The sequence below is a fragment of the Argentina silus genome (genome assembly GCF_951799395.1).
Source record: "Argentina silus genome assembly, chromosome: 18".
Lineage (NCBI taxonomy): Eukaryota > Metazoa > Chordata > Actinopteri > Argentiniformes > Argentinidae > Argentina > Argentina silus.
Window position 1 is genome coordinate 4,473,623 of NC_139672.1, and position 13,301 is coordinate 4,486,923.

At 45.2% G+C, this 13,301-nt stretch overlaps 2 protein-coding genes across 2 annotated transcripts; both read left to right on the forward strand.

Moving 5' to 3' along the window:
* Positions 1-158: 158 nt before the first annotated feature.
* stam (signal transducing adaptor molecule (SH3 domain and ITAM motif) 1) lies at positions 159-7,943 on the forward strand. Its single transcript, XM_083690373.1, has 14 exons — positions 159-391; positions 1,611-1,695; positions 1,854-1,929; positions 2,329-2,424; positions 2,563-2,709; positions 2,875-2,965; positions 3,078-3,267; positions 3,400-3,494; positions 3,707-3,795; positions 3,938-4,025; positions 4,168-4,222; positions 4,480-4,657; positions 5,065-5,180; positions 5,401-7,943. Exons 1-14 carry the CDS (start codon positions 352-354, stop codon positions 5,597-5,599), a joined length of 1,545 nt encoding a protein of 514 aa, XP_083546499.1. The 5' UTR covers positions 159-351; the 3' UTR covers positions 5,600-7,943.
* A 1,126-nt stretch (positions 7,944-9,069) lies between these two features.
* Positions 9,070-12,563, forward strand: tmem236 (transmembrane protein 236; the record flags this gene model as incomplete). The annotated part of the gene is made up of 4 exons (XM_083689689.1): positions 9,070-9,323; positions 9,740-9,812; positions 10,676-10,799; positions 11,935-12,563. The coding sequence occupies 4 exons, from the start codon at positions 9,070-9,072 to the stop codon at positions 12,561-12,563; spliced, it is 1,080 nt and encodes a 359-aa protein (XP_083545815.1).
* Positions 12,564-13,301: the final 738 nt, after the last annotated feature.

The window sequence follows — 13,301 nt, forward strand, 5'->3', positions numbered from 1 at the left end:
CTGATAATGACATTATATTTTTTTTCAGCGCGAAGGCAGTTTGACTGGCTTTGATTGGCTTTACAAGCCGCTTTGATATGGGAATCATAGATTAGGTCAAACACATACTGCAGGTTTACAAGTAAATACTGTAGTTCAACACAAGACAGTTATTTGGACTGAGCGTCTGCCACAATTACCCAGAATGCTTAGCTTGTTGCCGTCTGACCAAGGAGTGACTGTGTAGATTCTAAACAGCGTTTGGTCGGACTTTTTATACTATGCATTTTTATTTAATAACGAAGTGCTGAGGGAAAGAAATAAGGAAGAGAAAAGAACCAGGCGGACTCTGTTGTTGTCATCGTTTCGGCAATGCCTCTCTTCACGACTAATCCTTTTGACCAAGATGCTGGTAAGTTGAGAGATGCTAGTTAACTAGCCAGCTAGCTATGATGACGCTGATTCCCCGGCTTTGTTTGTGTTTTCCTGGGCTGTTTTTAGAGGCTTACCGTTAGGTTTCATTCAGTAGCTAGCTGTCCTCCTACATCAATTCTCAAAATACATTTGATTTTTTATAGCAAGCTACCCTTTCCCCCAAACTGCGTTTGCAGCCCTTAACGGTATCTTCCCGTCCCATGTCATCTCTAGATGGGAATGTTTACCTAGCATTATCTGGCTAGCATGTACGGGTGTTGTTAGCCAGACACCTGTGCTAAACCCAGGCCAGGCCAGGGATGTTGATGATGCGAGTTGGTCAAAGTTGAACCGTTGATCCGACTATGCCGACAATCAGGAGCAAATCTTCATAATGGCTATCGTATTAGGACATGTCATGAGGCTGAAGATGACAGTGCAGTTTAGTTAGACTTGGGTAGCTGGCTAACAGTCCAGCTAACCAGCTGAGTTAGCCTTCCCAAGATTCTTACTGAGTCTGATCACTGGCCAGGTCCCTCGTCAGTGTAATCATAACCCACAGATTGTTGCTATGGAAATCTATGTTGATACGAGTACCAACCGTCTCCCACAGCTAGCTACCACTACTACTATCAGTAGGCTATTCATTCTGCTCAGGCATTGCCAGTAGGTTTGTTTTACCTTCACATATGTGTGCCTCACTCTTGTGAAACACCACGCAACTGATATGCTAGTTAGTTCGTAACCAGCGTTATGATGGCATCATAAGCATTAGCATCTGTCAAAAGAATATAGATAACTATGTTTGTTTTACACGGGAAGTGAAAACTGTTGCAGGAGTCGGTATTAGCTAAGGTACTGGAAGATAAACATCTCTTCTGCAGTTTGTGGTGTTGCTGATATGTTGAAATTGGTTGATGTCTTTCACAACGCTGGAAATGGAAGAGGATGTGGTTTGTGTGAAACCACAGGCAGATGCAGTTTTGTTGTGGTTCACCACTTCATACAGTATCACAGTATGCTTCTGTAAAACAGTGTGTGTGTGTGTGTGTGTGTGTGTGTGTGTGTGTGTGTGCGCGCGTGCACGCGCATATTCTTGACAATTCCAATTGTTATGCTCAACAGACCACCACGCCCCAGGTACATCTCTTACAGAGGATGCTGGTAAGGTGACTGTTGATTATGATGATGGCACTGACGTTGTTTGTTCCCTGCAGAGAAAGCAACCAGTGAGCTGAACACAGCTGAGGACTGGGGCCTCATTCTGGACATCTGTGATAAGATAGGACAGTCACGCACCGGGTCAGTTCAACTGATGATACGTGTGTCTTGTCTACACACAAACTGATGTAGATAGACCACATCGGCCTGTTATTTTCACAGTTATTATGTTTTCATCAAGGACATTGAATATGTATCTAAGGAGTACATTAACTTCTTATTCTGTATTCTGTTTCAAGGCCAAAAGAATGTCTTCGGTCTATAATGAGGAGAGTGAACCACAAAGATCCCCACGTGGCCATGCAGGCTCTGACTGTAAGTAAACAGAATCTTGTATCAAATCAAGTCAAATCAGGTGTATTGATCATATGCACAGGATACAGCTGTAAACATACAATGAAATGCCACAGTGCAGTAAAATACTAGCATAGGAATAAAACAGAGTAATAACAATACAACGTCACTGAGTGCATTTGTCCATTAGACAATTTGTCCATTAGACAGAGTGCAATGTACTTTAAACAAATTGACTGAGTTAATGCAATCCATATTATATATGTATGTATTACACAGATGCTCTGTGGAGTCATCCTGTTTTCTGACATGATGAGCATATTTCTTATAAGTTGATTATTTCCTGTGAGTTCTATTGCTAATGATGCTATTGATATTTGGCACATGTTGACACAAGTGTTTTTCCCTCATCCCACACAGCTGCTTGGCGCATGTGTATCAAACTGCGGGAAAATATTCCATTTAGAAGTGTGCTCCAGAGAGTTTGCAAGTGAAGTCAGCAATGTCTTAAATAAGGTTAGTATTTTCCACTTATCACCTTGGTGTCTTGTGCAAAAAGTCTGCTTTGATTGTTTTGGTCATATAACGCTTGAGTGATGAGATTCAATTAAAATAGCACTCTTGAGTCTTGAGCTGTTTACCTGTTGTCCCCAGGGTCACCCTAAAGTGTGTGAGAAGCTGAAGGCTCTGATGGTGGAGTGGGCCGAGGACTTCCGTAACGACCCCCAGCTAAGCCTCATCTCAGCCATGATCAAGAACTTGAGGGAGCAGGGCGTCACCTTCCCCGCCGTGGGCTCCCAGGTGGGTCAGCAGTGCTGGTAATCTGGCACTCTTGGATGCTGGCTGGATTATCTTGGGTTATTGGGTGCTTCTTGAAGGTGTGAGGAAAGAGGACTGTCACAATGACACTGGTGCAGAGTACTGTAGGTCCTTGTTGAATTCATTGTTGAATGTTGCTCTTTTTAGGCTGCAGAGCAAGCTAAAGCAAGCCCTGCTTTAGTGGCCAAGGATCCTTCCACCTCCACAAACAAGAAGGAGGAGGAAGACTTAGCCAAAGGTAAAAGAGCCTTTGTGTCGTCACCTTCCAGTTACCTTTCACTTCGAGTTTATCTTCCGTCTCGTTGACCATGCCCTCCCTCCCTCCCCCTCTTCCCTCTATCTCTCCATAGCCATTGAGCTGTCACTGAAGGAGCAGAGGCCCCAGACGTCTCTCTCTGGCCTCTACCCCAACGCCTCCAGCTTGCTCGCCTCCCACAAGAACGAGGGAAGGAAGGTCAGGGCCATCTACGACTTCGAGGCCGCTGAGGACAACGAGCTCACCTTCAAGTCCGGAGAGATCATCACCATTCTTGACGACAGGTAGACTTTGACCCCTAGCTAGCCAGCCACACCCCGTACCTTTTTAGTCTGGGCTCATGTATCGGACGATTTCAATTGACTAGCTAATAGGGTTTCATTGTTGTTTGTTTGTTTGTTTGTTTTGGGTTGTAGTGACCCCAACTGGTGGAAGGGGGAAACATACCAGGGAGTCGGGCTGTTCCCCTCAAACTTTGTGACTGCTGACCTGACTGCAGAGCCTGAGATGAGTGAGTACACACACACACACACACACACACACACACACACACACACACCCCACCTCATCTCTCTGGTCACCTGGTCTCGCCTCCCTGTGATATGTCGTTCCATCTCTGCTGCTGTACATGTTCCCCCTGCTTTCCTGTTACTAACATTCTTTAACCTATTGATATTGATATGTGCCCCAATGTCTCACTGACCCTCCGTTGTTGATCCACAGTGAAGACAGAGAAGAAGACGGTGCAGTTCAGCGAGGACATCCAGGTGGAGACCATCGAGCCCGAGCCTGAACCAGCCTACATAGATGAGGTACTTGAGCTCTTTCTGTTCTATCGTCGCCTTGTTCAACACAGAGCACGTGGTCTCGTAGTAGTAATAAAGTCATGGTTAATAGTTGAATAGAGTCTTATGGGCCCCACTAAAGCCCATGTTCACGCTGTGTGTCCTTCAGGAGAAGATGGACCAGCTGCTGCAGATGATCCAGAGTGCGGATCCAACAGACAACCAGTCCGACGCCTGTGAGCTGCTCCAACTGGAAGGTAATCCTCAGGCAGAGGGCATAGGGGATCACAACCATGTTGCTCAGCAATCATACTTTACCCCTGGGAAAGCTGAAGGAAAGCTTTGGTGTCACAATACCTTTTGTATTGAATACATGCTGTGTGTGTCCTTTTTGTTCAGGTGCATGCAACCAGATGTGTCCGCTCATTGATCAGAAGCTTGAGGACATTGACAGGTACCGTATGAACACACAGCCGCGGTCGAACGTCCCCCCCCCCCAAAACCATAACAATCACACCACGTATACACTATCCTAACCCTAACCCTAACCCACGTATACAAACGCCGAGGCAATGACACTTTAAAGATGACAGTAAAGCTCCGTTCACACAGAGACCTGTAACTGTAAAACGCTGGTAATGTAACAAGAAACGGCTCTGTGTAAACAGGACTTAACACGCTCTCTCTTACCGGACTGCTTGTGGTTTCCAGGAAGCACTCGGAGCTGTCTGAGCTGAACGTCAAGTTAATGGAGGCTCTGTCTCTGTACGCCAAGCTGATGAACGAGGACCCGGTCTACGGCATGTACGCCAAACTCCAGAGTCAGCAGTATTACATGCAGCAGCAGCAGCAGCAGCAGCAGCAGCAGCCTGCCAGCACCTCTCAACAGGTAGGGCATTATCCACACCGGTTGCTCGTTGAAAGCTTTCACACTGCTGCTCTTCAGACATGCTTGTCATTTCAAAGGGAAAGTACAGTACCTTTCGACTCCTCTAAAATCATCAGTAGTTGTTTTTACTTCCCGTTCTAGCTCTACCAATCCAATCTGCCGTATCTTACCTACACAGTAAACACCTATGTCTAAAAAGTGTTGTCGTTTCTTCCTGGCGAAACCAATATGTCCACAAATACCGTCCCAATACAATTTGAGAATCTCTTCTTTGACCTTGATAGTAAGAGCAATACCAAACGTATGGAGTGTAGAGCCAAAAGAACTAAAACGCGCTTCACTGTCCCATTACTTACGCGGGGGCACTGCGTGCGTGCGTGCGTGTGTTTGTGCGTGTGCACCCACAGGTCTACCCAGGCCAGCCTGCAGGGTACGCGATGGGCGGCACAGGGGTGCAGGGATACGGGGTGCCCATGGAGCAGCACCAGGCGGGCACCCCCATGCCAGGCCAGCCTGGTCCCAGGTGAGAGAGAAAGAGAGGCTAGCCACATCTCACGTTCTCAGATACCCTGAGCCTCACGTTGATGACCAACGAGAACGTCTTAGATCATCAATGTATTACGTGAGCTTTTGTGCCGCAATTCTCCTGTGGTTTTATCACGCGACACCTGCTAGTCCTGGCGATCTAAATGATCAACGTACGTGTGTTTGTGGTGATTGTTGTCTCTCCCTCCTGTTTTCAGCGACGTCCACATGTACATGGCCCAGCCCCCGGTCTACAGCCAAGCTCCAGGCCACATGGCCCCCGCGGACATCCAGTCCTACCAGAACTCAGCTCAGCCCATGACTCAGCCTCCAACCTACAGCAGCGTAGCCCCCTCAGGACACCCCCAGGACACCCAGCAGCAGCAGGTCCCCTACCCAGAGAAGGCTCTGCTATAGGACCCCCAGAGATCACACACACACACACACACACATACACACACATATGCACATACACTCACACTGTACATACAGTACAGATACTTCCAGAGTCACACACACTACACTTAATGTACAGACACAGTCACTCACATGCACAGACACTCTGATTCACACCAACTCACACACATGTTCACAGCAATATGATACACTCACTTTCTCACACACACACACACACACACACACACACACACACACACTACTAGAACAAACAAAAGAAGATCCCGTGGTGTGCCACAGCATGCCGTCTGACCAGAGTGCTATTTATCCCCACGTCACGAAAAGGGGGGGGGGCCTCATCTTCTTTTACCTTTCCTTTTTTTTAAAGGACACTACCTTGTTGAGTGATGCTGGGAAAAACAGTCTACTGTTTTTCCCGGGCTACTTCATTCTGTGTAATCGTCGCATCATTTTAGAAGTACTAAAGACTGAAGTCACTTTCAAATAAATGAAGAACCGAAGCATGCACACATTGTTTATATACACTCACTGAGAACTTTATTAGGAACACTATACTAATACTGGGAAGGGCCTCCTTTTGCTCTCAAAACAGCCTCAATAATTCGTGGCATTAATTCCACAAGATGTTGGAAACATTCCTTTCGAGATTCTGGTTGAGATTTTTCAGGTGCACTTTCAAGCTGTGAGTCCTCCCGTTCTGCCACATCCCAAAGGTGTTCTATTGGATTCAGATCCGGTGACTGGGAAGGCCGCCGAAGAACACTGAACTCATTGTCATGTTCATGAAACCGGTTTGAGACGACTTTTGCTTTGCGACACGGTCGCATTATCATGCGGGAAGTAGCCATCAGAAGATGGGTAAATCGTGGCCGTGAAGGGATGCACACGGTCAGCAACAATACTCAAATAGGCTGTGGCATTCAAGCGATGATGGATTGGTATTAACGGGCCCAAAGTGTGCCGAGAAAACATTCCCCACACTATTACACCACCTCCACCGTGAGAAGGTGTACAGGTGTTCCTAACAAAGTGTTCAGTGAGTGTATGTACTGTACTGTACTCGTGAGGCTCCTTGGTGTTCGTACGGGGGTAGTGTTTGTCAGTACAGGGCTGGGAGAGTGCAGGGTTCTGCTCAACCTGACTTTGAAACAAAGAAATGCGCAAAATCAAATTCTGCCCTCCAGTGTCTGTAACCAGGGGAGGCTGTTGGAGGTGGAAATTGGAGGATGGGCTCATTGGAATGAGGAATTGTAGGGGGGCTTGTTGTAATGTAATGAGAGATGGTATCATAGTGTTTGATACAATTCCTTGTTCCATTCCATGCATTACAATGAGCCCGTCCTCCGATTTCTACCTCCTCCAGCCTCCCCTGGTCTGTACTTATGAACATGTGGTTATGTTCCAATATCAACACTAACATACTACATAGAATGATGCAATGTACCGGCCATGTATTCTAAATGGTATGCTGGTGTGAGTATTGAAACACAGCCTGTAGTCCAGGCTATAGGGTGGCCTGGCTGATTCTCCTGATGGTCTTTAAACATCTCTTTATTCAGTGTTATATTGATACGATGTTATTTTTTTGTAGTGCGTTTTAATTTATATTTTGATTATTGTTATGCTATTTTAACATGCACAGTTACATTACGGAATATGTAATGAGAGGAAAAGAGAAATATGTAATAATCTGCCTGATTTAGTTGTATTATATTTAAATTGCTCGTGTGAAGTCTTCTCTCTCTCTCTCTCTCTCTCTGTGTGTGTGTGTGTGTGTGTGTGTGTATTTGATACATGATGTTCAGGAGCTGCTTGTTGTTCTGTAGAGAAGGGTCAGAGGTCAAATGTTCATGCAAGAATTGACGGCAGCCATGCGTTACAACTGTGTCCTCTCAAACCCATTTAGTCAAATGCATCAATCTTAATTGCTATTTGCATATTTATGACTCTAATGAAGTGGTTAAGAAGAAGATCTCAGATAGATATTTGCACATAATTGAAGTGGCATTTGTGTGTGTGTATATATACTCCCTAAGAGTTCTGTAATTTCAATTGATCTGAGTGTGAGAAGTTATCCCACTAACATTCTGTATACCGTATTATTACCCCTCTGCCTTTAAACTAAATGTGAGTTTTGGGTCAAATCTAATCCATGCTCAGTGACTGCATGCCTGCCCAGGTCCAGGACCTGTCCTTCAGGCCTAAGGTTAAGCTGTCAGAGCCTTGGCTGGATCTCCTGGCTGCACACTTAACCTCAGTGTTACTATTACTAGCCTAAATATTCACTAGATCAAACACAGTACAATGTAGCAGGTTTCAAGAGGCCTACTGGGGCCTTGTCCAGAAGCAACGCCTAGCCTCTTTGCCCTAGACACTTGTTTAGACCTCAGAGGATTTGACAGGTACTATATACGCAGAACAGGGGAGGCTGGTGGAGGTTGCAATCGGAGGACGGGCTCATTGTAACGAACGGAATGAGGAATGGAATCAAACGTGTGTCTAGATGGTACTAGAGGGGTCAGAGGTGGTTCCTGGATAGAACCTGGGAACCCTGGGACCGTGAGCCAGTTGTAACTCGTCACAATGCCACCTTTTGCACCACAAGCTGGAATGTGTTCTCTGCAGCCCTGATGGGATCTTAATTTATGGGAATGAGATGCTGCCTGTCTTTAAGTTTTAAACCTCATTGTTGTAAAGGTTCTGTTAAATGTACCCTGCCGTTTGTATGTACTATTTTAACCATAATTATTGATTGGTATTCACAATAAAACTAGGCCAAATGTACAGAATATTGTGTTGTTTTACTGAATAATATATTTATAATAATTTGTTATTTGTATTATTTGTATAATAAGTATTTGTCTTTGTAGCCATGATTAAGTTTTATATTATTTAATTTATTATTTATCATTTTGGATAGTTAAAAGATTTCCTCATTCTGTAGCACTTACAAATATGGTCATATTGTTATGACTTTACATTTTCACCTTTTTGTTTTTGCCACTAGATGGAGATAGATTTCTTAGTTGACATTTTGCAATAATACCCCAAAATATTGATAATTCCCTCCTCATAGTAGTTGGTCACATAGTGGGTTAATTCTAAGCCATCCAAGTTAGTTTTCATGCCTTACAGTGTAACACTTCACCAATGACAGTTTAAATAGACCAGGTCGAGGCTAAGTAAAGTCCCCCTCCTGGAGCTTACAAGATGGGAGTGCTTCTTTCTGTGACCCTATAAAAAAGCAACCATGACGACCATCATTACCTCAGCAATAAAAGTATACGATTCCCAGTGCAGTGTAAGCAGTGTTGCCGTGCAGAGTCCAGGCAAGGGTTGGTCGGTTGGTTGATGGTTCACTGATTCCTGGTTTGAGGAAATGCTAGCGGACACTGTCTCGGCCCTGAGCTCGGACCAGCGATCAGAGGGGAAGAGGATTCAGACCCTGACACGCAGGGACAGACGCCACCATGCCCTCGGGGAAGACCGTCAAGATCATCGTCTATGAGGTGTTGGAGTTCGCCGCTCTCTGCGTGCCCGTCTTCGTGGTCATGGAGAGGTTTGGGTCCCTCATGCGTGCTGTGAGACACGGGGATCTGACAGCCTATTGGCTGGTGGTGGCGACCTCCATTGCCTACGTGACCTCTGTGACCCTGCTGGTGTGGGTCCCTCTGAAGTACCTCATCTTGAAGTCCCGGAGGTTCATTACGGAGATTACACAGTGGTGAGTGAATCGTCATATGAGGATGGTCATACAAGGAATATCAAGAGACTGTGGTGACCATAGTGTGTCTATTCATTTCTATGGCGGAAACGGCTTTATTGCTGGAGTAAAGTAGCTTTTCTAGGAGTTTGGATAGAACTTGTTGTGTTGGAGGCTTGAAACTTTTTTCATGTGATTTTGCACCTAATTGTTGATGTATCAACCAGGGGTTGGATTCCCGTAGGACATTTGGGATTGTGACAATATTTAATTTTCGAAAACATTTCTGACTCAATTGTTTAGGCAGTTTTAATGTTAAGATGAACATTTTTTACATCAATAACATCAGTTATTGATGAAATCATTCTCTTGAGATGTTGGATCATATGCATCGGCTGATACACTCAAATGTGTGTAAAAGATGTTTTGTTTTTCAGGAGACCCACAACTTTGGCCTATGTGATTTTGTGTACATTACCATGCTTCTCTATCTTGATAGCCAGCTCTAAGGTAAGCTCATTTAGTCACTTTATTTTATTTTATTTTTATTTTACTGAAAAAATACTGATTTACCATTCTGTTTTATGACTGAGCTACATGTCAGGTCATATGGGGATGGTGTCCAGTGGAGGTAGAAATCAGAGGACGGGCTCATTGTAATACACGGAATGGAATGAGGAATGGTGTTTGATACAATTCCTCATTCCGTTCCACGCATTATAATGAGCCCGTCCTCTGATTCCTACCTCCACCAGCCTCCCCCGATGGGGTCCTTCAAGAAGCATGTTAGTGACAGTCATGTGTGACATACTCTTATTTAACAAGCGTCTCGTGTCAGAAATGTGAGGGCACAGTCACTGAACAGCAGGTGACACAATGGTAAATAACTTTTATCACGGGACCCTAACAGTAGGAGCCTGAGGGTACTCAGTAACTCAACACTAAACACAACCGGTTGGCCATTAACCCGAAACTTAACGTGATCCACTCTGGAATGAGGAAGGAATTAAAACACAACTCAAAGGTTACATCACGCCACATTGTGTTTCATTCTAACACAAGCAAGCGTAACGTAAATAACGGCGACCGATCACCAAAGACTTAGTCCACAACATTTGCATCACACATGAATGCGTAGGATACTTCTTTAAGACGGCGTTAAGGACATTCAGTGACATCTTAATGTGGTTTATGGCTTTTGGTCAGAAAATCCGATGGGTCCATATAATATGGAATTCATGTGCGTGTGTCTTATCCCCGGCCAAAAACACCCTCAAGGAAGAGTTTGATTTCCTAATCCTTTGTGTGGTTTTGCCGGAGATGGATTCTAACCTTTGCCCCGTCTCCTCTGGCTCCGGTGTTACCTGTCACAGGTGCAGGTTGACAGACGACTCCGGTTTGACCACTTCACTGAGCTGCCTGTCTCTCTGGTGCTCCTCTCTCTCATCTGTGTGGATGTCATAGAGAGGATTCGGCCGTGTCGACTCACCGGACAAGGTCAGAATCACCCCTACAGCAGCTGCCATATCCTCACCTGCCATATCCTCACCCCTACAGCAGCTGCCATATCCTCACCTGCCATATCCTCACCTGCCATATCCTCACCTGCCATATCCTCACCCCTACAGCAGCTGCCATATCCTCACCTGCCATATCCTCACCTGCCATATCCTCACCTGCCATATCCTCACCCCTACAGCAGCTGCCATATCCTCACCTGCCATATCCTCACCTGCCATATCCTCACCCCTACAGCAGCTGCCATATCCTCACCTGCCATATCCTCACCTGCCATATCCTCACCCCTACAGCAGCTGACATATCCTCACCTGCCATATCCTCACCTGCCATATCCTCACCTGCCATATCCTCACCCCTACAGCAGCTGCCATATCCTCACCTGCCATATCCTCATCTGCCATATCCTCACCCCTACAGCAGCTGCCATATCCTCACCTGCCATATCCTCACCTGCCATATCCTCACCCCTACAGCAGCTGCCATATCCTCACCTGCCTACCTCACTTGCACTTACACCTTTTATTGTATTTGAATGTATTTATGTGCAAATAAACTAAAGCATATGATGGACAGTAAAACTATTGCTTCACTGATACTAGTTTGATATTATCTGGATTTTTCCCATGAACCTGACATTCTCATTCATGATACAGAAAGGTATTATTGATCTAGTGCCTGAAATGCTTCCATTTCTAGCTCTTTGTGTTTCCCACAAGATCATTAGGAACATATTTGGATTGTAACTTATCTCCATACCAATGCACATTATCAATACAAGACTAATTTAATTGCTATGAGAAACTGTAGACCGTTATAAGAAGTTGGCAGTTACCACAGGAAGGTTTGGCTGAGACTTTTGGCTATATTTCGCAAAGCATATCTAATATTGCTAAACTGACTCCAATGTAAGGGGTGAGCTGCTGTAGGGGTGAGGATAAGAATTGTTGAGTTTGTGCTGATTTAGTGCAAGAATGGTCAAATAGAATGAATCAGCTCCCCCTTCAAACCACCTCTCAACGTGGATTCTACTGACTCTGGGAAATTAAATGGCCGATTTCTATAATCCTGTGATATGTATGCTTATGTGGTTATACCCTCTTGTCTTTGCCAGTGGAGAGTCTGGAGGTGGACCTTGGCATGCCGGGCCCCGTCCTCACCCACCTGGAGCCCGTGACCACAGTATCGGGCCAGCTGGACCCTGACAGGGGCCACAACGGGTCAGCCGTCCAATCCGAGGGCAGCAACGGGTCAGCTGTGGGGCGATGGAGGGACCCGGAGGCGTACAGCCCCTCTGCAGTCTCCTCACGGTCTCTCGGCACGGGCTACCTTTACTCCTCCTCCTCTCACTCCCACTCTGGCCCCCTCCGCTTCCTGTGGGCGCGGGACGTGAGGTTGGAGATGTTGGTAGACAGCTTCCTGTTCTGGATGGACACGGTGGAGCTGGTGAGGGTGGCGGGGGACCCGGCGGTGTTCTACTCTGGCTGGGTGTTCCCTATCTACATCCTGGCTTACTTCTCCACTCTCAGGGTGGTCATCACACCCTACAACCCCCTGCTGTCCTTCTGTGGGTTCGCCAGCCAGGACCTCCCGTTCCTCGTTATACGAATGGCTCTGATTTGTGTTTTCGGCTATGTGACGCCCCTGCTGTACCTAATTAAAAACCTGCTGGTGTGCCTGACTTTCATCTACTTCACCTTCATGACCAAGCTAAAGATCTTCAGAAGTGACAGCATGTTTTGAAGAACTGTCTCTTGTAGATTAAACCATTTGGGTTCAAATTAGGTTCTTTTGTTGTTGTTGAAGTTAACAGTTGGCTACTGCACAGCATGTGTGTTCATTGTAGCACAGGGATGCATTGACATGTTGATATAGATGAGCATTTTGGCTCCTTAGCCAACAGCGACAAATGCATGGTAACCCCACCCAATGAACTTGCAAATTCATGTACAGTAATATCAAAGACTTGAATCAATGTACAGTGTGTCCTGAATTCTTGCTTTTTCATTGGATGTGTTTGAATATAACTTTTGTATTTATTCATGCTTCATTTGGATTTGTTAGATAATGTGTTTTTAGTGTTTCCTATACCTGAAGAGATACTGCCATTTTAACTTTTTATGAATTCATTGTTTATACTTTCAAAGAATGAATTGAAATGTTTTACTTTGTTGTACCTAGTATCTATAATAAGCAATTAAATTGTTGTTTTTCTTTTAGTTGTGTCCTCCCATGAAGCACATATATAAAGCACACATGTTTGCCTGCATTGGGATTTGAAGAGTATATGACAGGGCTTGATGCTCACTATAGGTCATAAGTTACAGTTACAGAATAACTGACTCATGAATATGAATGAATACATACAGAACATCCCTTATAGATGCCAACCAATCTTGATCCCAACTCACAACTTGACTCGCAGACACATACAAGAGAAAGTATATCAATGTACCCATGTGCATGTTATTACATAGGCCT